We start from the raw sequence: 21,896 nt of genomic DNA, 5'->3' as shown, positions 1-21,896 counted from the left end.
GGACAGACGGAGGCGAACGTTTCTGTTGTTGTTGTCCGCCGGAGTTGTAAAAAAGAGGAGCGGGTCGGGACACGTTCATTCACGATTATTATAATCCCTGAAGTCGCCGTTTTAGTCGCCCTGTAGTTCAGTGAGGTCCCTGGTTTTGGCCTCTTGCTCGCCGGTTTAAACAACCAATAGCCTGCTGCAACCCTCCTGATTTCGTGTATAAAGGGGCGTGTGTGTATAGAGCCGGCGAGAGACGGCGCCTGATCCCATTGGTTCACCGATCTGTCCGTCAACCCCCGCCCCGTTAACACAACATTACGAGCGACGCCCACTGCACTCTGGTTGGTTGGGAAATGAAACACTTCCTCATACCCAGTACAGGCTATAGTTGGGCCAGGCTTTTATTTTTTAGCAAAACTAAGCAATAAAAGCCTGGAGATCGAGGCTAAACAACCAACTGTCACGTCAAACTCCTGGAAGGCCCCTGTTGGTGGCATGATATGGGACGTTATTATGGACAGTTTTCATACAGAGTGGATTAAATCAGTGGCTCTCAAAACATTTTCATGTGAAGGACCCCCAAACTGATATGTATTCGTCCACGGACCCCCAGCATTTGAAAAGAGCTCATGCCAGGGACCCCCCGTTTGTCAAGGTGTGTCAACAATTCTCAAAAACAGCAGATCTACCAGCTCACAACACGTGCGCGATGCAACACATGAGCTTGTAGATTCAAATAGCCGATAAAAAAACAATAGGGCATCATTGTTTAAACTGCTCCTCATTTTGCTGGGGACCCCCCCGGAGCCCCCTCAAGGACCCCTGGGTTTCACCCGGACCCCAACTCTTAGAAGCAGTGGATTAAATAAAACATGCACCAGGGCATGGGTAGCACACCTCACATCTCTAACCGGACATTGATCCTGTTGGGTCAACCATTCCTCTGAAGACTGAAGCTCTCTGCCGAGCCGCCGACACAAACCAGTTTGTACGTCGTCGTCGATGACGACGGCCTCGACTCTGACTATAAAAAACCCTATAAAACAAAGAGACGAGAGACGTGGTAATGTCTCGTCTGCATAATTCTAACTCTCTATCTACCGGCCCTTCAACGATGACCTGACAGAAACTGTCCAAAAGGAGTGTTAAAAGGATGTTTGTGTGTTGGGACGTTTTTTCCAGTATGCAGTGTGTATGTTACTGCTATAACGACAAAAACCCAGGCAGACGTCCAGCATCCATATGTTCTCACACCCTGACCCGTACACACACACACACACACACACACACACACAGTTGCCCACCCACAGTTGCAGATCCACAGAGAGCGTCGGTCAGGAATGTTTTAAAGCAGAAATCTAAACACGCGTTGCCCCGCTCTGCCAAGTGGGGAGACAAAACCCACCCTGTTACCATGCTTTAAGCACAACTTCCTCTAAGCCCCAGAGAGGTACCCAGGGGGACCCCCCCCCCCAAATCCGCTTGCCAAGCAGAACAGGGCATCCCCCCAAATCCAATTAAACCCACAAGACCCCTTCCTTCCCCCCGCCATGCATCCTTTCTTTACTGTATCAAGTCGTTTTTTATACTCCCACCCCCCTTGCCATTTCCATGTCCTGTCTGTGCCGGCCCCCCCACCCAAATAGTATTCTACACGGTAAAATCCTGAGTGTTCATTTAACTTACAGGCACTTACGGGCACTTAACTTACTAAATGACCCTGACGGGTCCATTTGGTTCCATTTGTACACTCTCACAGTTAAATTATCATTCAGGATTTGCCGGTGTACCCACATCTATAAAGGTTCCTTCCATCTCCATCTCACCCCTTCATGTCCCCCAACTTAAACAGTGGGCGCTGGTATAACTGGTATGGACGGCAGAAAGTCGTGGGTCTGGGTAATTCTAACTGATTTGAAGACGTAACGGTATGTCCACCTTCTCTTCTGCAGTATGCTGTACCCCCCTCCCAACCCCCACCACACACACACACACACACAAATAGTTTTTTCTGCTGGTAAAATGTCATATTGATCTATCTCTAGCCCGCTGGATCCCTCTGTCGTATCATGCCTCTCGAATCCACCCCCCCCCCCACCACCCACTTAAAACCTTACATACTTATTTGACTGGAGACCCCCAGGGATCTACTGTATACTAGGGCCTCTCTCTACACCAAATATCTTCACCGAAAATAGCCAATCTAAAAGCTCACAAATCACAATGCAACATTGTGAACTAGTAGATCTGCTATTTCTGTCATATGTTTGCCCCCGGAACAGGGATGCTAGGGTTCAAGTGGTTAAACGCACCCACATTCTCAAATGTATGCTACGATGGAGTCACACGCCGAAAACAGCCGATCCACAAGCCCACAAGACGTTGCGGGATCACGTCGTACGACGTAGCATAGATTGGGCATTAGTGGTATTATGTATTCATCACACTGTTACACCGTTGCATCACAGTCATAACACCTCCCACACTGTCCACACCTGTCGCCCCTGTCCCTCTCAACACATCTGGCCTGTCCCATGGCATTATGGGACGGGTTTCTCAAAGGCAAGATCCAGGATTCCCTTAATTATCCCCTGGTGGAAATATCTGTTGGGAATCATGCATGTTACATGGGCTATAACGGAAAAGCAGCGCAGAATAGATGTTGACAAAATTCCCCAATTTCCTATAGGCTACTTAAAGCCATTTTCACGTTGATTTTGTTACTGTTGACTCTTGCACAAACTGTGCAAAAAAAACTATTGTGTCGAATTTCTACTGCCTTGAACAGTTGCTTGTGTATCATGACAGCCTGTAATTAATTAATTGTGATTTCATTCCAAGAGACTGGAACAAAAAAAAGAAGAAGAGGTCAAGAAGAGGTTTTTGGGAAGCGCTGCCCTGGATATCTAATTGAAAAGCAAGGATGTGTATTTATTGATATTTTGATTTTTGTCAGTGACCAACTGACAGCTGAGGGAATATCGTGTTTTTTTTAACTGCAACATAAAATCTTGTGACTTGAAAATTGATTCTGTAATTAGTAATATAAATAGATAGAATTTCTTTCCCTTTTATTTCTTTGACATTGCTTTAATGATTTAATTAATTGGAGAGTGGTCCAGTATGTCCATTAAATTATGAACGGAGGAGACCTCTAGAGAATGATAAGTTATAGTAATATCCTGCATATTCAGTCTAATAAAACTACATTATGGAAGTTTAATGGTCTGGATTCTTAAACCTCAAGACACCTTTTTTTTTAGCATGGCTCTTATAGGATATTTGCATTGCTTTAAATTTATTTTATTTATTTTTTATGTATTTTAATGCATTTTTATTTACCTCTCTTTTAACATTTTCCTTTCTTTTTTAATTTTTCTTTTCTGTGAAGCGCAGAGTTGAGTTGCACCTGATGTATGCAAAACCCTATAGAAAATAAAATGTGTTTGATTGACCGACTTAACAGTAACCAAAACTGACTCGGGTAAATTGCATCCAAAGCATTTCACGTGCATTTGAACAGATCTTATTTAATATTTTGTTGTAATTTCTCAGACTCAAGAAGAACACAGTCCTTTGGTATCAATCACCAAATTACAGCTCAGTGAAATCCGGAGTGTTAAGGGACTTTTCACATGCAGTCAGACCCTCAAACGAACCGAACTCAGTTTTTTCGTTCACATTATCATTTAATTTGATTATTCCAACTTCAGCTCTGACAGGGCCTCAGTCTTCTTTCTGTTCACACTAGTTCATTTAATTCATTAGGGTTAGCACAGCAGGGGATCTGTCTACGGCAGTGGTTCTCAAACCTTTTCATGTCAAGGACCCCCAAAACTTATCAGCCCGCAGACCCCTATTTGAAAAGATATGCCAGGGACCCCCATAAGAGAAGATTTTTAGGATTTAGGCTGACAGGAAATGGGGAGAGAGATGGGGGAGACACAGCAAAGGTCGTCGGGATCGGGAGTCGAACTCGCGACACGCTATCAAGCTGGATTACCAGCATTATGTGGTCTGCGCCTGGACCGCTAGGCCAACAGGCACCCCTAACTGGCATTTCTATCTCTGGGACCCCAATTTATATTATAAAATCAATGTCTCTGAGTGTTTACAAATGGAACCGTTAGGGTCCATTTGGTTCTACACTAGGTGGCTACACTAGGTCCTCTAGTATTTCTGTCTACAACAAATCTCTCTGCTGAAAAAAAATAAGCAATTTGTAGCTCGACTGTTCTAATGTTTGCCACAGAACAGGGATGACAGGGTTCATTTGGTAATATTAACACTGCAGATTTTACTGTGAGATGGTCGGACATTTTACAGAGGGACACTTTACAATGATTTGGGGGGAACATTTTTTTAAATGTGAATACACAGGTAGGTTTAATGTAAAATGGAAAGTTCATTCCAACCAATGAAGTCTCAGGAATTCTGAGGTCCGAAGACCAAGGTCAAAAGGTCAAAGACATGGTTACATCCTCGTTAACACACTAAAGTGTTTTTTTGCCTCAGAAACATGAAAAAAAAGGAAAGAAAATTAGATCATGATAGAATTGTAAAACTGAGTTATTAGTTTTATTCGGAAAAAAGGTCACATGTAGTCAACACATTATATTAACTTAACACAACCAAAGGAGTACAAGGTACAAAGACCAGAGACAAATGGACACACACACATACACACACACACACACACACACACACACACACACACACACACACACACAGTCAACATTAAAATGTCTTAATTTTAAAAACACTGAAGGACGCAGATTGACTTACAACACTTTCTACATTTTATGGCTGTTAAAACATAAATGAAACACACAAACAGCTCTGTACAACACACATGACTGCCTGATTTATACTTAGTCGCACGACAGTGTCACACGCCGAAAAACAGCGGATCTACAAGATCTACACGAATTGACAGGTGCCAATTTTCAAGTGACATCGTCATATGACGGAGTAAGCTATATGAATTAAGCATGAGGATGGATTCAAGCATGAATTCTGCCTGGATACAACAACAAAAACATGCTTGGAGGAGAGAACATACAAGGCCTCCTTTAGAGATTAAGGCACGGTGTCGACGGGAGCATCCCGAGCATTGTGCTTCAAGCAGACAATAGTTCCAACTTTTGGAGAGGAGCGCTGCTCTTTCGATCCTCCTGGCTGTGTCTGACAAGCCGGTCATTTACACCCCAACGTTGAATAGGGTCTATGCACAGCAGCCATATTGGAAAGAAATTGGGCCTCTTACGCTCCCTCACAGGTGTTACCAATGATACTAATGAAGGCTCTGTTCCATTTAGTGTAGCAGTGGTTCTCAAACATTTTAATTTCAAGGACCCCCATTTACACACCCGTAAGGGGCCATTTGGAACCCCCTCAAGGAACCATGGGGTCCCTGGTGTAGCAGAGTGTTTCCAGTGAGCCAACATGCACAATATCAGCACCCTGACTCTGCTTGACCTGAAGTAAGGAAGAGGCCCGATTTCTTTCCAATATGGCTGCTGTGCAATGTGCATAGAGCCAATTGTAATGACAACCACGAGATGTCCATGTTTACCGTTGTTTCAGCTAAAACAAATTGTGCTAATAACGCAAATGACAGGACATTCGAGCGTAGCAACGGATACGTTGGAACGATGCGCGTGTCAACAAACTTTACGCGCGAGGACGCAACGGACATGATATCAAAACGTCCCTCTGCTCACAAAATACTTTCTGTGGACTCGGCGCTTGGGCGAAAAGTTGGAATCCTTATAAAAAAGCAACAACAAACATCATTAAAAAAAATCACAACTTTAAAAGATTGTGACAAGATGTATCCTCAGACGGGCCTTATACCCGCTCCACTTTAGATGCCCTGGCAAGCATGACGATTTTAAGCCGACAAAAGACTAACCAGTTCCCTGTACTTTAAGATGGAATATGCTGTTTTTGGTGCTAATTTTAAAAGTAGTGGTTCTCAACCTGTGGGCCGTGAGAATATTGTGAGTGGGCCCCAAAATAACTGGCAAAATAATAATGATAATATAACATTCACATGAAAAATGGTTTATATTAAAACCTTGAACAAGTGAGTTTTCTTTGTGATACTCTTGGAACTTAACGTTTACTACGTTAGTTCCACTGACCCAAGCCGGAACACAATACATTGATTGATCACAACATGCTCTGAAAATGCACGCGGCCCAACTATCCGGGCCCACCCAGATGGGTGGGCTTTTGAGATGTTCAAGTGGGCCCTGATCCATAAAAGGTTGAGAACCACTGAATTAGAGAGATCTTGCTGATCTTCTATAATAATGGGGAGAACTTTGAGAACCTGAATGACCACAAGATCCCTCCATTGAATAAAATAAAATTAATTGCACACTGAGATTTTGGCACCTGGAGGTAATGCCAAAGGAAAGCAGAAGGCAATGAGGCAGGACTTTACTTATTAGACAAAAAACAACAACGAAATGAATACAAAAACACATACAATTCACCTCAGTAACAATACACGATACATAAATCTTAACAATGAAGTAGAAAATAGATGTCCTTTCACTTGAAATGACTCCCCCCCCCCCCCCCCCCCCATTTCAAACTGAGCCTCTACTATTTAGTTTAGTGATCAGCAGCCCCACCTGCAGGCTAAATGAGGAACAACAAAAACAATTGTGCCATCCACAGCATGTGTAAGGAAAATAAAAACACTTTACATCCTGTATTTTACCCAGACTCGGCAGTGCTCCTGCTTTTGTTGTTGTTGTTGTTTGTTTTGTTAAATGTGTGTGTTTAACCCAAGACCGGGAACGCATCTGTCATTTTTAGATTTCTTTGGCTATTCAAAAATAGCAGATCTACAAGCTCATAGCACGGCACTGAGTGCCGAGCTTGTAGATCTGCTATATATATTTTTTTTTAAATCGTGCAACATTTGTGCAAATCTTTGAATATATATGTTTTTTTAAAGCGAAAATGTTTAACTCAAATCTTTTCTTCTGGGGGTTCTACAAATGTCTTCTAAATCATCAGTGATTCCCGAACTTTTTTCATGTCAAGGACCTCTCAAAATGATACGTATTTGGCCGTGGACCCCCATCTCAAAACACTTTGTTCCAGGGACCCCCAGAAGTTGTAAGAGTTAAAAATGTTCGCTTTAAAAGAAAAACATTCAAAGATTTGCACAAATGTTCAGGATTTTTCAATAAATAGCAGATCTACAAGCTCATAGCGCGGCACTCTGTGCCGCGCTATGAGCTTGTAGATCTGCTATTTTTTAATATCTAAAGGAATCTAAAAATGACACACCGATGCGTCCGCGGTCTTAATGGGTTAAATGAGAAAATGCTAATGCAGGATTTCATTCTTATTTCCTAAAACAAAGGGGTGTTTTTCCAGGACACTGTGTTGGATATCTGTACTGGAGCCTCAATAGACATGATCTAATCATTATTCACTTGTTTGGGCATATTATAAACCTTATAATAGGAAACTACTGGAAATGTATTCCACTGATAGCAGATGTACAAGCTAACAATGCGACTAAGTCTGCTGTTTTCTCAATTTGTAAAAGAAATACTGAATGCCAAAAATAGGGACTCTAGTTTGAAAGCGGTTAAGAAGCCAACCTCTACTGGATAGTGTGATTAAAACATAGATATAGGTCATTAAATGCAGGGATAGATTCACACAGAAACAAATAAAACAGAACAAAAAGAAACATTTTAAATTAATCAGTCAAATATTTTCATGTTCTCATTAAATATGGTTCATTACTCCATAAACATACATGTCCAGGCAGATAACTGAAATGTCAATAGAATCACGTCTTATGAAATGTATACTTCACTTTGTTATAGCATTCGTTGTAGTTTTTTTTCTTCCAGTATTTATACATATATCTGCACGTAAGTTGTTGAACAGTCAACCACTACTGTACCACTGACTGTCCCAGTTACTGATTAATTCCTATGTCACTGCTTACATTTGGTTTTAGTCTTAATTATTCACTTTACTTACTAATCATCACTGATACTAAATGTCAGGAAGGGGCCATGGCACTTGTGGTGAGAACACAGGAAGTGTCAACAGGTGTCACCAGCAGGTGTCACCAAGTGTCAGTCGTAGTGTCACAGTGCAGGTCTGGTTGGTTTGCTCCATTTATTCCCTTTTATCTTTGAAAAAAAATAAACAAACAAAACAAAACATTTGAATGACAGTAGACACAGTCACTGTCAGGTAGAAACCTTTTATCTCCATCGTTTCATATTTGTTTATAAATTAAGGCCATATTTATACTTTGTCATATGACAGTGTCATATGAAAATAGAAGCTTGTAGATCAGCAAAAGAAGCGCAAATATCCAATCTACAAGCTAATAGATCAGAAATCTTTGAACATTTCTGATCTTTGCCTATTATTAACATGCCCAAAATAGTGACACCAGGTTGAAAGCGGTTAAGTGTCTGTGGGTTTTATACATATTGAACCAATGAAACGTATTAACAAAGAGCTTGTGGCTAACCAATAACTACATCGCAGGTTCTTTTTTCCATTCCCGGAACAGTTTTGGACATTCAAGGTTTCTGCCTGACAGCGACGGCAAGGGAAATACAAGTTGTGCTCATTCTCATCCTGACATGCAATCAGGGCGTCGACTCGCTCAGCTGTGTCTGGATGATGTCACCGTTTCCAGCCGGCCTCCATCGCACAAGCGGATCGTCTTCTGTGGTTTAGTTAACGCTTGAACGCTCGTCATAAGAGATGGGTGCGATCCCAACTTTTTTAGCACTAATGGGAACATTAGCGAGACTTCAGACGTTAGGAAACAAACAGTGGCTCGTCAGCAAAGATTTAAACGAGCGGGTGAAAACCGTGGAGCAAAAAAACAAAACAAAAAACTGGTTCAGGCTCTCGTGGCAACCAATCCCATCCGTATTCTTCCGTCAAATCCGGAGGTCAGCCGCCTCCCGGGATCGAGTTTTTTCCCGTCATAAAACTCCCGGGACGAACTCAGAGAAAAACTAACCGATCTGAACGCGTCAGGATCGGAGTGAAGTCGAGAGAGCAAGGCAGTGAGATTTCCTCTCAGGCGTGTTTGTGTGATTTCTCACCATCTCTTGATGGCCAACATTTCATTAAATGTCCTCTGTGCAACGGGGCTGTCACGCTGGTCGTCGTGAGTATATGTCGTCTCGCTCTACGACCGTCTACCCCTCGAGGTCTTAAAATCAACCGTCACTGTAGTGATCTGAACAACTGAAATGATTGTCGTTTAAATAATAAAAGACCGTCCTCGCTGATGACGGCTGCCACCAAAAAATACAACATACACAAATAAATGTACATCTGAAGAGCAATAAAAATAAGAAAGAAGAAAAAAAAAAAAAGAGGACGTCGATTCAACAAGTGTTCCTTGACATAGACAACGGAGTGCAATTTCTCTCAGAAGGCACAGTCTGGCATCAATTGTCACAACCCAGTTCAGTACAGTTCTGTCCAGTTCAGTTCAGTTCAGCTGGGATAGATACTTTGTCGAACGAAGTTTTTAAAACATTTTAATTTTATAAGATAGGGACGCCAGGGTTAATGTGGTTTTAAGAAGTTGGTCGACGACGCAAAAGATGTTGCGGAACCAGCTTGCAGGGCCGGTTGCAGACCATTTTGCGGACCACTACGAGGCGGGGGGTGTGTGTGGGGGGGGGGAGGGGCTTGGCTTTACTTCTGTTGCTGCTGCCGCAGGCTCTCCAGCAGGATGAGCTTGTGGGCGGGGTCTAAGACCCCCGCCTCCTCCAGATCTTCCTCTGTGATGTCACTAGGGAAACAAAGATAGCATGTGATTGGATGAGACAAAAGAAGGAACTGCGGTCTTTTCGGCCCAGTTCCTTCTTGGTGGAAAGTAACTAAATACATTTACTCAAGTACTGTACTTAAGTACAATGTTGAGGTATTTGTACTTTACTTGAGTATTTCCAATTTCCAATACTTTTACTTCTACTCCACTACATCTCAGAGGCAAATATTGTACTTTTACTCCACTACAATTATTTGAAACTTTAGTTACTAGTTACTTTGCAGATATAAATTATTACGTTATAAAACATACATTAATCACTTTAGCCCTATTTTATACCTAGGCTATTAGAAAATAGCCAATCTACAAGCTCACAACGCGTCGCGGTAGATCTGCTATTTTCAAACATTTTCGTACTTTTACTTTTGGTAATTTAAGTACATTTTGATACCAATACTTTTGTACTTTTACTCAAGTACATTTTGAATTCCGGACTTTTACTTGTAACAGAGTATCTCTATATTGCAGTATTGATACTTTTACTTAAGTAAAATATCTGAGTACTTTTTCCCACCACAGCCCCGCGGTAGCGTGAAAACCTTCCTGATAAGTACATGAGTCAGAATGGTCGAAAAATGGCTAAATAAAAGAAGAATGCATGAATAAATCGAGTGATGACATTTTTACAAACTGCATGGGCTCGCTTCAAGCTAAAATGAATGATCTGATGAAGTATGCATGTGTGTCTGTAGTGTGTGTGTCTGTGTGTGTGTGTGTGTGTGTGTGTGTGTGTGTGTGTGTGTGTGTGTGTGTGTGTGTGTGTGTGTGCGTGTGTGTGTGTGTAGGGCTGTCACACGCTTACAAATTTAAGTTGACGATTAATTGTCACAAATAATTGCGACTAACGATTTCATTGTGCTTTTGGCATTGAAACATAAATACAAATTACATTTCTGTTTGCCTTTTAGGCTTCATAATCAAACATGGCACGAGGCAGATATGACAAAATAACTTAAATATACAAAGATATAATTTTATACTTGATTTTTTTTTAAAAGCAGAAATAGCTGATCTGCTATTTCTGCTTTTTTTTACGTATTTGAAAATGTATGAAAAATGTCCAACAATTATGACGATTATGCAAAAAAAAAAATGCGATTATCTCAAATAATTGCGATTAGACGATTATTAAGTAATAATTGTGACAGGCCTATGTGTGTGTGTGTGTGTGTGTGTGTGTGTGTGTGTGTGTGTGTGTGTGTGTGTGTGTGTGTGTGTGTGTGTGTGTGTGTGTATATGTGTGTGTGTGTGTGTGTATATGTGTGTGTGTGTGTGTGTGTGTGTGTGTGTGTGTATATGTGTGTGTGTGTGTGTGTGTGTGTATGTGTGTGTGTGTGTGTGTGTGTCTCTACCTGAGGAACTCCAGGTCGTCCCAGCCGTTGTGCAGCAGACCCCCCTCATATCTCTCCAGACCCAGTCTCTGCAGCCACTCTCCTACTGAGGACTCCCCCACCGACAGAGAGGAGCTGCTGCTGCCCCACAGCGCACCCTACAGGCACATCACAAACGTGCATCAAGTATAACAGACATCACACACACACATCAAATACCAGAAATACATCATATAGCACAGGGGTGATGCAACTTTGATGATGGAGAGGGGCCACTATATTTCCACACTCACTCCAGAGCGCCACGTTGCATATACTGGCGGGCCATTCTATGTCACACAAAAGTAGATTCTATGTCACACAAAAGTAGATTCTATGTCACACAAAAGTAGATTCTATGCAACACAAAAGTAGATTCTATGTCACACAAAAGTAGATTCTATGTCACACAAAAGTAGATTCTATGTCACACAAAAGTACATTCTATGTCACACAAAAGTAGATTCTATGCAACACAAAAGTAGATTCTATGTCACACAAAAGTAGATTCTATGTCACACAAAAGTAGATTCTATGTCACACAAAAGTAGATTCTATGCAACACAAAAGTAGATTCTATGTCACACAAAAGTAGATTCTATGTCACACAAAAGTAGATTCTATGTCACACAAAAGTACATTCTATGTCACACAAAAGTAGATTCTATGCAACACAAAAGTAGATTCTATGTCACACAAAAGTAGATTCTATGTCACACAAAAGTACATTCTATGTCACACAAAAGTTAGCCTCGATCTCCAAACTTTTATTGTTTAGTTTTTCTAAAAAATAAAAGCCTGGAGGAGCGCGTCGGTGTACCCGGTATCAGGAAGTGTTCATTTCCCCAACCAACCAGAGTGCAGTGGGCGTCGCTCGTAATGTTGTGTTAACGGGGCGGGGGTTGACGGACAGATCGGTGAACCAATGGGATCAGGCACAGTCTCTCTGCGCCTCTATACACCCGCCCCTCTATACACGAAATCAGGAGTGTTGGTGCAGCCTACACAAAAGTAGCAAAAATAGCCGATCTACAAGCTCAAAACGCGTCGCAGTGCGACACGTTTTGAGCTTGTAGATCAGCTATTTTATGCTATTTTGGAATTGGAATCCAGATTTTTTTTTGTTTTACTATTTTTGAATTGGAATGCTGGAAAGTATTTTTATATATTTATTTCAAATACTTTTTACTTATTTTAACTTTATGAACTTAAATACAAAAACATTGGACATACAAAAGACAATAGAGTTATGCTACTAATATAGACCAGGGGTTCCCAAAGTTGGGTCGCGGGAGACTGACGGTGGGGTCGCAAATTTATTTTGGGTCATTAAAACAAAAACCTTTTTTTTTTTTCAATTTTACAGTTTAACAGAATGGATGAAATACAATCAAAAATGATTACAAATAGTACATTTGACCATTTTAATACATTACAAATGCGCACCGAACATGCAAGTTTATGTGCATAAATGACCTCCAGGTTTAGGTGGGGTCGCGAGTCAATTTCCGCATTATTTTGGGGTCGCGGGCTGAAAAGTTTGGGAACCCATGATACAGACTGAAGTAATTAAAGTGGGTCATGTTTGCATGTTTGGAATCATAACAGCTGAAATCAATAATATAATCGGTATTCCGATATTAACCTGCGGGCCGCATTAAGTGAAGGTGGGGGCCGCATGTGGCCCCTGGGCCGCCAGTTGCCCATGTATGATATAGTACATCGCCATGGAACACTCAAACAGAACATTATGCTTTAAAGGAGTAGTTCACCCCAAAAATGACTTATTTTCTATCAATTGCACACCCCATGAAGCCTTGAATCCATGGATTTATTTTTGTTTTTGTCGCATTCCTAAGCTAATAATTTGATTCCCGTCTCCTACCGGCTAATGTATCCGGTAGGAGACACAAAGTAGATTCTTTGTGTCTCCTACCGGAAATACACCCGGTCATCAAATTATTGGCTTAGGAATGCCACAAAAACAAAAATAAATCCCTGAATTGAAGGCTTCATGGGGTGTGAAATTGATAGAAAATAAGTCATTTTTTGGGTGAACTCCTCCTTTAATTCTAGGATTATGATTACTTCTACATCTACATGATAACTTTACACTTACTGTGTAACTTACCTATTTGTACACCTAGTTGATAACTATAACTAATTGTATAGGTTAGCTATAATTAATGGTAAACTTTACTGTATAGATTAATGCTAGGGCTGACGCAGATATTTCTTACTTATGAATGAATGATGCATTTTTTGTGCTCTGCTTGCGAGCTCTGCTGAAATACGTTTGGAATGGTTTCTTGTCGCCCACATCAGACGATACAACCAACAACCAGCGTCAGACATTAACGATCCAAAAATAGCAATAGCAGCAGATCGACAAGCTTCGCGCCACGTTTTGAGCTGGCAGATCTGCTACTTTCGATGCTTTTGTGTAACGCTGTGGTATGATCACGTAGGGCGTTAGTTTACAAAAACAACACAGAAAGTAAAAATATATGATATAAGAGGTTTCTGCCCGACAGCAACAAAATGGTAGTATTATAGGAGTCAGGAATGAGTAAAGCAGAGGTCTTCAACAGGGGGTCCGCGGAGGTACTGCAGGGGGTCCGCGAAATTGTTTGATTTAAAAAAAAAAAGTTTAAAAAAGTTTTGTTAATTCTTTTTTCAAAAATGTCTATGTCTTTAAACATAACATGACATATTTGAATAGCTTAGTATTGAATGCATAATAACATGGTATGTTTATACATATTTTGTAGAGAAAGAAAAGGTCTTTTGCACACCTACTGGGACAACCTGTGGGTAGGAGCAGGCTCCAGGCAACCATTTGTTCATGTTTATACATATAAAACACAATTTTATACATAAATATACAATATATGTGGTGGCCTACCCCCTACCCTACGAGGTAGGGGGTCCCTGCTCCATCACCCCATCAGTTTGGGGGTCCCTGGTCTGAAAAGGTTGAAGACCCCTGGAGTAAAGGATTCCCTCACCAGTGTTGCCAGATTTTGCAAGAGATATAAGCAACCAGGTCTATGAAAAAGCAAGCCAAAAATAAGTGACTAGGCCGCATTATAACACACACACACACACACACACACACACACACACACACACACACACACACACAGGGTCACCGGCAGTTTGACCATGTGACACGTTGTGAGCTTGTAGATTTTTTCAAAAACATGAAATCTTGTACAGGGGGTCCCTGGCAAAAATACTTTCAAATGTCGGTCCGTGGCCAAATACATATTAATCCTACCCCCCACCCCCCAAAAACAAATAAACACAACCCACAACCACCAATATTTACAAGCGACTTTACAGAAAGACAAGCCTTAACCCATTGAGACCTGAAGCCGATTCTACATGTCTCCCAAATCCCAACAGTTTTCTGAAAAACGTATGTTTCTATATCAGTGGTGCTCAATCTTTTTCATGTCAAGGACCCCCAAAACTATATGTATTTGGCCGCGGACCCCCATCAAAATATTTTGTTCCAGGGACCCCCAGAAGCAAAGATTTGAGTTAAAAATGTTCGCTTTAAAAATATATTATGTTCAAAGATTTGCACACATTTTCATGATTTTTCAAAAATAGCAGATCTACAAGCTCGTAGCGCGGCACTCGGTGCCGCGCTATGAGCTTGTAGATCTGCTATTTTTTAATAGCCTAAAGTGTAAAATAATGCTTTTTAGCTCAAATCAAAAAATGACACAGTTCCAGGTATTAATGGGTTAAGTGGCTTAGAATAAGCAGACTTGGCGACACTGGGCCCTCACCTCTTCGGGGAGGTCCTCAGCGATGCTCTCTGTGATGGGGTTTCTTGGGGGGAAGGTGCGGCACGCGTCCACCAGGGGGCCCAACACCCCTAAGACCCCCTGGCTCCTGAGAAGGGGCGGGGCCGAGGGGGCGCGGGGGGGGGGCTGCTGCGGCCCCCCCCCCGAGAACTCGCTCTCGCTCAGCGTCTTGGCCATCTGCAGCACCGAGCACGACTGGTCGTCCAGCGCCCCGCCCCCCCCACCCCCCGCGCCTCCTGCTCCTCCTCCTCCGCCCCTCCGGAAGCCCTCCCCCAACAGGGCGCCGAACGGCGCACCCGCCGCGGCGGCGGCGGCGGCGGCGCTGGCCGCCGGGATCCTGACCTCCGCCAGGTCCGGGTACAGCAGCGGGCGGGTCTTTGGGAAGGGCGAGGAGGCGTCTGCGGCCGCGGCGGCCACGGCCATCTCCAGGGCCCCTTTGGGGAGCGGGGGAGGGGGGAAGTCGGGCGGCGGCCGATTCAGCGTGCTCCCGACCCCTCCTCCTACCTGTGAGTGGAAGAGAGAGTCACGGTAGTTAAAAGACAAGAGTCTGATAACTCCATCCGGAGGATTTAGTGAATTATCCTCTGGGGCACGTCGACACGTGGTGGACCCTCCAGGGCAGATCCTTTTGTCTATGTTTAGTCTATATATCTTGTATAACCCCGATATCATTCTCAGGGGTGTACGGTGTGTGGTTTGGATGTGATAAGTTAGCAGATCCCCTGGGCTAGTCCACACGTGGTAAACATGGTGAAAATATATTACTAAGGTGTAATATTGACAATTGTGTGAAGATATATTACTAAGGTACACAAGGTACACATGTAATATTGGCAATTGTGTGAAGTGTGGATATTTCTTTAGCTGTGTTGTAGAGGACAGTGGTCACTACATTTAAGTTATATCCATTTGTGTTGTAGTTGTGTAGTGGCGAGGGCCACTGCATTTTACTGCATTTTACTGCTTTTATTTTATTTTATTTTATTTTTGTTTGCTTTATTGTTAAATTGGTTCTAACTGTAATTGTATTCTTGCTCTGTAAAGCACTTTGAGCTGCATTTCATGTCATGAAAGGTGCTATACAAATAAAGTTTATTATTATTATTATTACCCCTACCCCTCCTCCTCCTCCTCCTCCTCCTCCTCCTCCTCCTCCTTGCGCGGCGCTGGGCGCAGCGCAGCCGGCTCCGTCGTCCTCCGAGGACCCCTCCTCCTCGCTGATGGTGCGCACGGCGTGCCCCGCCGCGTGCCGGCGCGGGTGGGACGGCCCCGAGGGAGGTTTGGTTCGCCCGGCCCCTCCCCCGGCTGAGGAAGGTGGGGGAGGGGCTTTGGCCGCCGGGGGATTGGCGGAGGAGGGAGACGAGGACGACGAAGACGACGGGAGGAGCTCCGGCGACATGGCGGCGGCCGATTGGTTGGGGACCCCTTCCAGGATGTAGTAGGCGGGGTTGTTGTAGCTGTTCTTGCAGACGGACGGATCGCCGTCCAACGACTCCTGTTTGGACCTGAAACACAAACACAGTACAGCTGTCTGATGGCCATGGGACTGTTACTCTAGATCAGGGGTCTTCAACAGGGGGTCCGGGACCCCTAGGGGTCCACAGAGTTATCGCAGGGGGGCCACCAAACTGTTTGTCTGATAGGACTTTTGAAATCATGTTTTTTACATGAACCACTTCATCCCTATTCTGAGGGGAACATTAGCCATAAATAGCAGATCTACAAGCTCACAACGGCTCGCGGCGCGAGCCATTGTGAGCTTGTAGATCGGCTATTTTCGGCAAAGTGGTTTGGTGGCGAAGGAAAAAAGAGCAGACCCAAGTACAGAGCCAAAGGTCAAGTTTACGAAGTATTGAAGGTTAGGGTGGCTAAATGTCTGAAAATACATATGACATGAATCAATTAATAGAAAAATAGTGTGTAAAATAAACAATTTAATAAAAATTAATTTAAACAACACCAATGATAGTGCTGTCAAACAAGTCTATGAAACTACCTATTAAATGTAGTGGTTCGATTGCCTAATAGGCAATCGAACGTTTTGTGTGGTTGTATCTGTGCACTGCATGAGTGTTTGTTGGTAAGTGCGTTCGGTGTGTGCTGTATGTGCGTTGTGCGTACATTGCGAATGTGTTTGTCAGTAAATGCGTTAATGCGTACCTTGCAACAGTCTCGTCCTTGACACTTCTCTCTCCTTCCTCACTGAGTTTCCCCAGTTCTCCAAGAGGCTTACGACCCAGAGACGGCCTAGAAAATCACAACATATCAGTTAGGGATGTGTAAACAGATTTTGTTTTGTAAAAAATAAAATAAAATAATAATAATAATATATATATATATATATAATATCCTAAAAACGATTATTCGAATATTCCATTATTCTGACCCATCCCTAATATCAGTGTGGAAAAAGCTGTTATCTCTATCATCTACACTGTGGTTCAACATTGCCTCAACCACCTAAAACCCCTGTAGTCCTAGAGAACTGGACACAAGTGGTTAATATTATTGTCCTTGCATGCCAACCTGTGTCCAAAAAAACAACAACTAAGCTATTGTGCAGGATATTAAGCCACATTTCTATTTCACCTATAAGGACATGCCATTTTATTTAGCCTATGTTTAAATTCCTCTCTTTTAACTGTACATTTAGATCTGCATTTCCTCAACAAAAAGAAATGCAGATCTAAAAAAAAGTTAAGATGGAAACTTAATCTGAGACTTGGTTCATTTAGACTTTGTTGCTTCACAAAAACACAGCATTTTTGTAGAGCGACAATAAAATATCCTTTAGGGGGGTTGGGCATATATACGGTTCTCCTGTTCTCAATATATACGGTTCTCTGGTTCTCAAGTCTGTTGTACAGTAAGCTGTGTGCCAAACTACATCAAGTGCAAAAATTTAACACAATTTTATTGATAAGCTGTGGAAATAAAACAAGAATGCAAAAAAAAAAAGGGGGGGGGAAAAAAAAAATGGACAGTGTACTGACTTGACGTAGTCATGTCCGGTTCTAGGAAGCATGGTGCTCTTTCCTTTGGGACCCCCGGTCTCATCTTTGTCCACGCTGATCCACTCTGCAGCACAACACACAGCATTATAAACGTACACCGTTCACATTATACTGGTCACTGAATGTAGGACAGGTCAGTACAGCCAGGTCTAACCCCTTAAAGGAGGAGTTCACCCAAAAAAAAATATGACTTATTTTCTATCAATTGCACACCCTATGAAGCCTTGAATCCATGGATTCTTTTTTGTTTTGCCGCATTCCTTAAGCTAATAATTTGATTCCCGTCTCCTACCGGCTAATGTATCCGGTAGGAGACACAAAGTAGATTATTTGTGTCTCCTACCGGAAATACACACGGTCATCAAATTATTGTCTTAGGAATGCCACAAAAACTAAAATAAATCCATGAAATCGAGGCTTCATGGGGTTTGTAATTGATAGAAAATAAGTAATTTTTTGGCTGAACTCCTCCTTTAAACCACTATTTTATACTTTGGCTATTCAAAAATAGCAGATATACCAGCTCATAGCGCGGCACGTGCTAGATGTCTATGGGTAAAATAAATCTGTAGGGTAACATATTGCACAGCGTGAGCACACACACAGACAGCCAGGTGGAAACCCTGTATGTCTGAAACGGTAACTTTTCAGAAAATGGAAACACATAACCTGTGTTCCAATAGATCCAATGCAGTTATTATTTAGTCACAAGCTTGTGTTAATACTTTTCATTGGTTCAATATTTATAAAATCCACAAACACACTTAATCAACTTTCACTTTCACTCCAAAATAGCAAAAAATAGCAGATCTACAAGCCCAGTGTGTGACACTGTAGAAAAAGTAAGGCAATAATTTCCAAAAAAACATTGTGTAAAAAAAAAAAAAAAAGGTTCCTGTGATTAGGCGGAAGGATCTGTGTATCCATGGGAACGACAAGTTTCCAACCGCGATCCACCATTTTGGAGCTTTGGTCCGCTGAAAACGGGTGGTTTTCAATGAAAAATAAAAGAAACTGAGTTACAGCCGTTTTTCTGAAAATCCCATCATTGGGGCGGGTGGAAGTGACGTTTTTTGGAATGATGTCACATCCACATTTTTGGGCGGTGTAGCTGCCCCTATAAGTGGGGTTGGGACACCCTTTATTAGTACACCCTTCGCTGTACTGTGATTGGCTCATAATTAGTACACCTCTAGCATTAGTACACCCCTAGCTGTACTGTGATTGGCTGACTCTATTGGCTGACTCTATTCAGCACTGTGATTGGCTAGCGAGACACATGATGAAATTAATAACCTATAAATAGGACAATGCACTTAAAAAAAAACACTTTTTTTTAAGTGAGCTTCCATCACTGTGATGACCACTGTGATGACCACACCGCCCACTTCACACTGGGTGTGATTTTTCTTCTCTGAGAGACGATCGATCATTCCAAAGCTGTGTTAGGTCGCCCCTTGTGGAATTTTCCCCCAAAAATGATCTAGGCAATCAAGCGATGGATTTGAAAGAACGCATATATTCGATCTTGGCAATCAATGTGTTAAGTGTGTGCGACCGCTTATACTGTATATAGGTACAGCGACACAAATAAAGAGTTTGGGCAGTCAATAAAGCCAATACCTCCCATATATGGTAAATTGATCACCATAGCAACCCCAGCCCAGACAGTATCTGGATGGAAATCCCCCACATTAACATAGCAGACAGTCTGCATCAGTGTGGCCTACAAATGTTCAGGGGAATCTGCTCAACTACTCAGGGACCACGCAAGTCTGGAACGATGCTAGTTGGGAATGCGTGCCACAGCCAGTTATGCAGTACCTGTTGTACCCATTGTCAAGAGTACCGCTCTGTCTGACTGCGTCTCTCTTATGGCCATGGCCGTCACATCCAGGACTGACGTCATGGTCCCATATTTGGGTATAACTGACATGGGCAGCTCCATGTATGGAGATGTCTGACACTATCTGACATCCTCGTGGTGGCATCAGGGGCACAGCCAGCAATATAAAGGTCGCTGTATGCCCTGGTTAAGGCAGTGTCCTCGGCGACGCTCGAAGATCATCTTAACTCTCTCCTGAGTAGCAGGAGATTAGCTGGCCTCACACTCCATATTTGGGCGGAGCTGCATTGGGAACTCCTTATATGGTTATGGCCGAGTCATAGTGACATGAGCGTGACGACGTGGTCCGCCGGCCCTTTAAGCCAATTTTAATATAGGATGGAGTTCCGTGTGTCAGGCATGCCCAAATATGGAGTCTAGGCCAGTCTAACGTCAGTACTATGATGTCATACTGATGACATCAGGTTACTTCATATATGGGCACTTTCAGGTTTTCTCGATATGTTTTTAGATCTGCTGATCCGACCGAATTCTCCATATATGCCTAGTATGTATGGATGTATGGATGGATGGATGGATGGATGGATGGATGGATGGATGGATGGATGGATGGATGGATATAGATATATAGATAGATATAGGCATATTGGTCGGAGATTGGAGTTTGAAATCAATCAGTCAGACGGTCCTCGTGATACGTGAACTACAGACAGACAGACAGAATATTACCATAGAGCCATAGAGAATATTACCATAGAGCCATAGAGAATATTACCATAGAGCCGCTCCCTGGTTCCCATCCTCTCGGAGGGGACTCGGACCCTCATGGACCCCCGGATGTTGCCCGTCTCCTCCCCGCGGTGGGACAGGTACGTGTGGAACTGTTGAGCTGTGCTGCCTATCATGGACTTCAGAGCCAACACACACTCTCCTAGAGAAGTCACACACACACACACACACACACACACACACAACTTGAAAATACAATTCTCTGTTCAAACAGAAAGATACACACACACACACACACCCACACCCGTGCGCGTGCACATCACATGCACGCACACGCTACAAACAAATGATATCATTTAAAAATGTGGACAGTGGGAAGGATAAGGTTTCACCCCATCTTGTATTAGCGCCACAACTAACGACTATTTGATCGATTATTCGATATTAGTTGAAAAAATGACACTTAAATAAGTTATTAACCCATTTAGACCTGGAAGTATAGTAATACAAGTGAGTGTTAATTTTGTCGACTAAAACTATGACGAAAAATGTTCGTCGACTACCTTTTTTTCACTGACAAAAACGAAATAAAGACTAAGCTGTGATGACTAAAACTATGACTAAATCTGTTTTGTTGCGTTCGGGTGAAAACAGCAGATCTACAAGCTCACAACGTGTCGTGCTGCGACGCGTTGTGAGCTTGTAGATCTGCTATTTTCAGCATGCAACCAAGTGTAAAATCAGGCATTAAGACGCCATCAAGGCACCGCCAACATACATTGAAGTCGACTAAATCAACTGTAGATTTAGTCGACTAAAATCTTACATGTAGTCGACTAAAACTAGACAAAAACTAAAACATTTCAGATGACTAAAATAGGACTAAAACTAAACTGGAATTTTACTCAAAAGACTAGGACAAAAACTAACTAAAAGTACACACACACACACACACACACACACACACACACACACACACACACACACACAGTGGTGGAAAGTAACTAAGTACGTTTACTCAAGTACTGTACTTAAGTACAATTTTGAGGTATTTGTACTTTACTTGAGTGTTTCCAATTTCCAATACTTTTACTTCTACTCCACTACATCTCAGAGGCAAAAATTTTACTTTTACTCCACTACAATTATTTGAAAACTTTAGTTACTAGTTACTTTTCAGATATAAATTATGATATTATGAAACATACAATAACCACTTTAGCCCTTTAGCCCCACTTTAGCCCTATTTTATTTGAAAATAGCAGATCTACAAGC

General features: G+C 42.4%; 1 protein-coding gene across 1 annotated transcript in view; it reads right to left on the bottom strand.

The window, feature by feature from the left end:
* Positions 1 to 7,284: 7,284 nt before the first annotated feature.
* Positions 7,285 to 21,896, bottom strand: part of inppl1a (inositol polyphosphate phosphatase-like 1a) — a 73,105-nt gene continuing 58,493 nt past the window's right edge. Inside the window, exons 22-28 of the mRNA XM_080428661.1 lie at positions 20,668 to 20,823; positions 18,026 to 18,110; positions 17,193 to 17,279; positions 16,150 to 16,537; positions 15,015 to 15,536; positions 11,197 to 11,333; positions 7,285 to 9,805 (exon numbers count right to left, since the gene is read on the bottom strand). Of these exons, the coding sequence (XP_080284787.1) occupies positions 9,709 to 9,805; positions 11,197 to 11,333; positions 15,015 to 15,536; positions 16,150 to 16,537; positions 17,193 to 17,279; positions 18,026 to 18,110; positions 20,668 to 20,823 (1,472 nt within the window). The 3' untranslated portion in view covers positions 7,285 to 9,708. The remainder of the gene's footprint in view (positions 9,806 to 11,196; positions 11,334 to 15,014; positions 15,537 to 16,149; positions 16,538 to 17,192; positions 17,280 to 18,025; positions 18,111 to 20,667; positions 20,824 to 21,896) is intronic.

The sequence above is a fragment of the Gymnoscopelus braueri genome (assembly GCF_963280865.1).
Source record: "Gymnoscopelus braueri genome assembly, chromosome: 5".
NCBI lineage: Eukaryota > Metazoa > Chordata > Actinopteri > Myctophiformes > Myctophidae > Gymnoscopelus > Gymnoscopelus braueri.
Note: the sequence above shows the minus strand (reverse complement) of the source record. Positions and strands in the feature narration are given on the sequence as shown.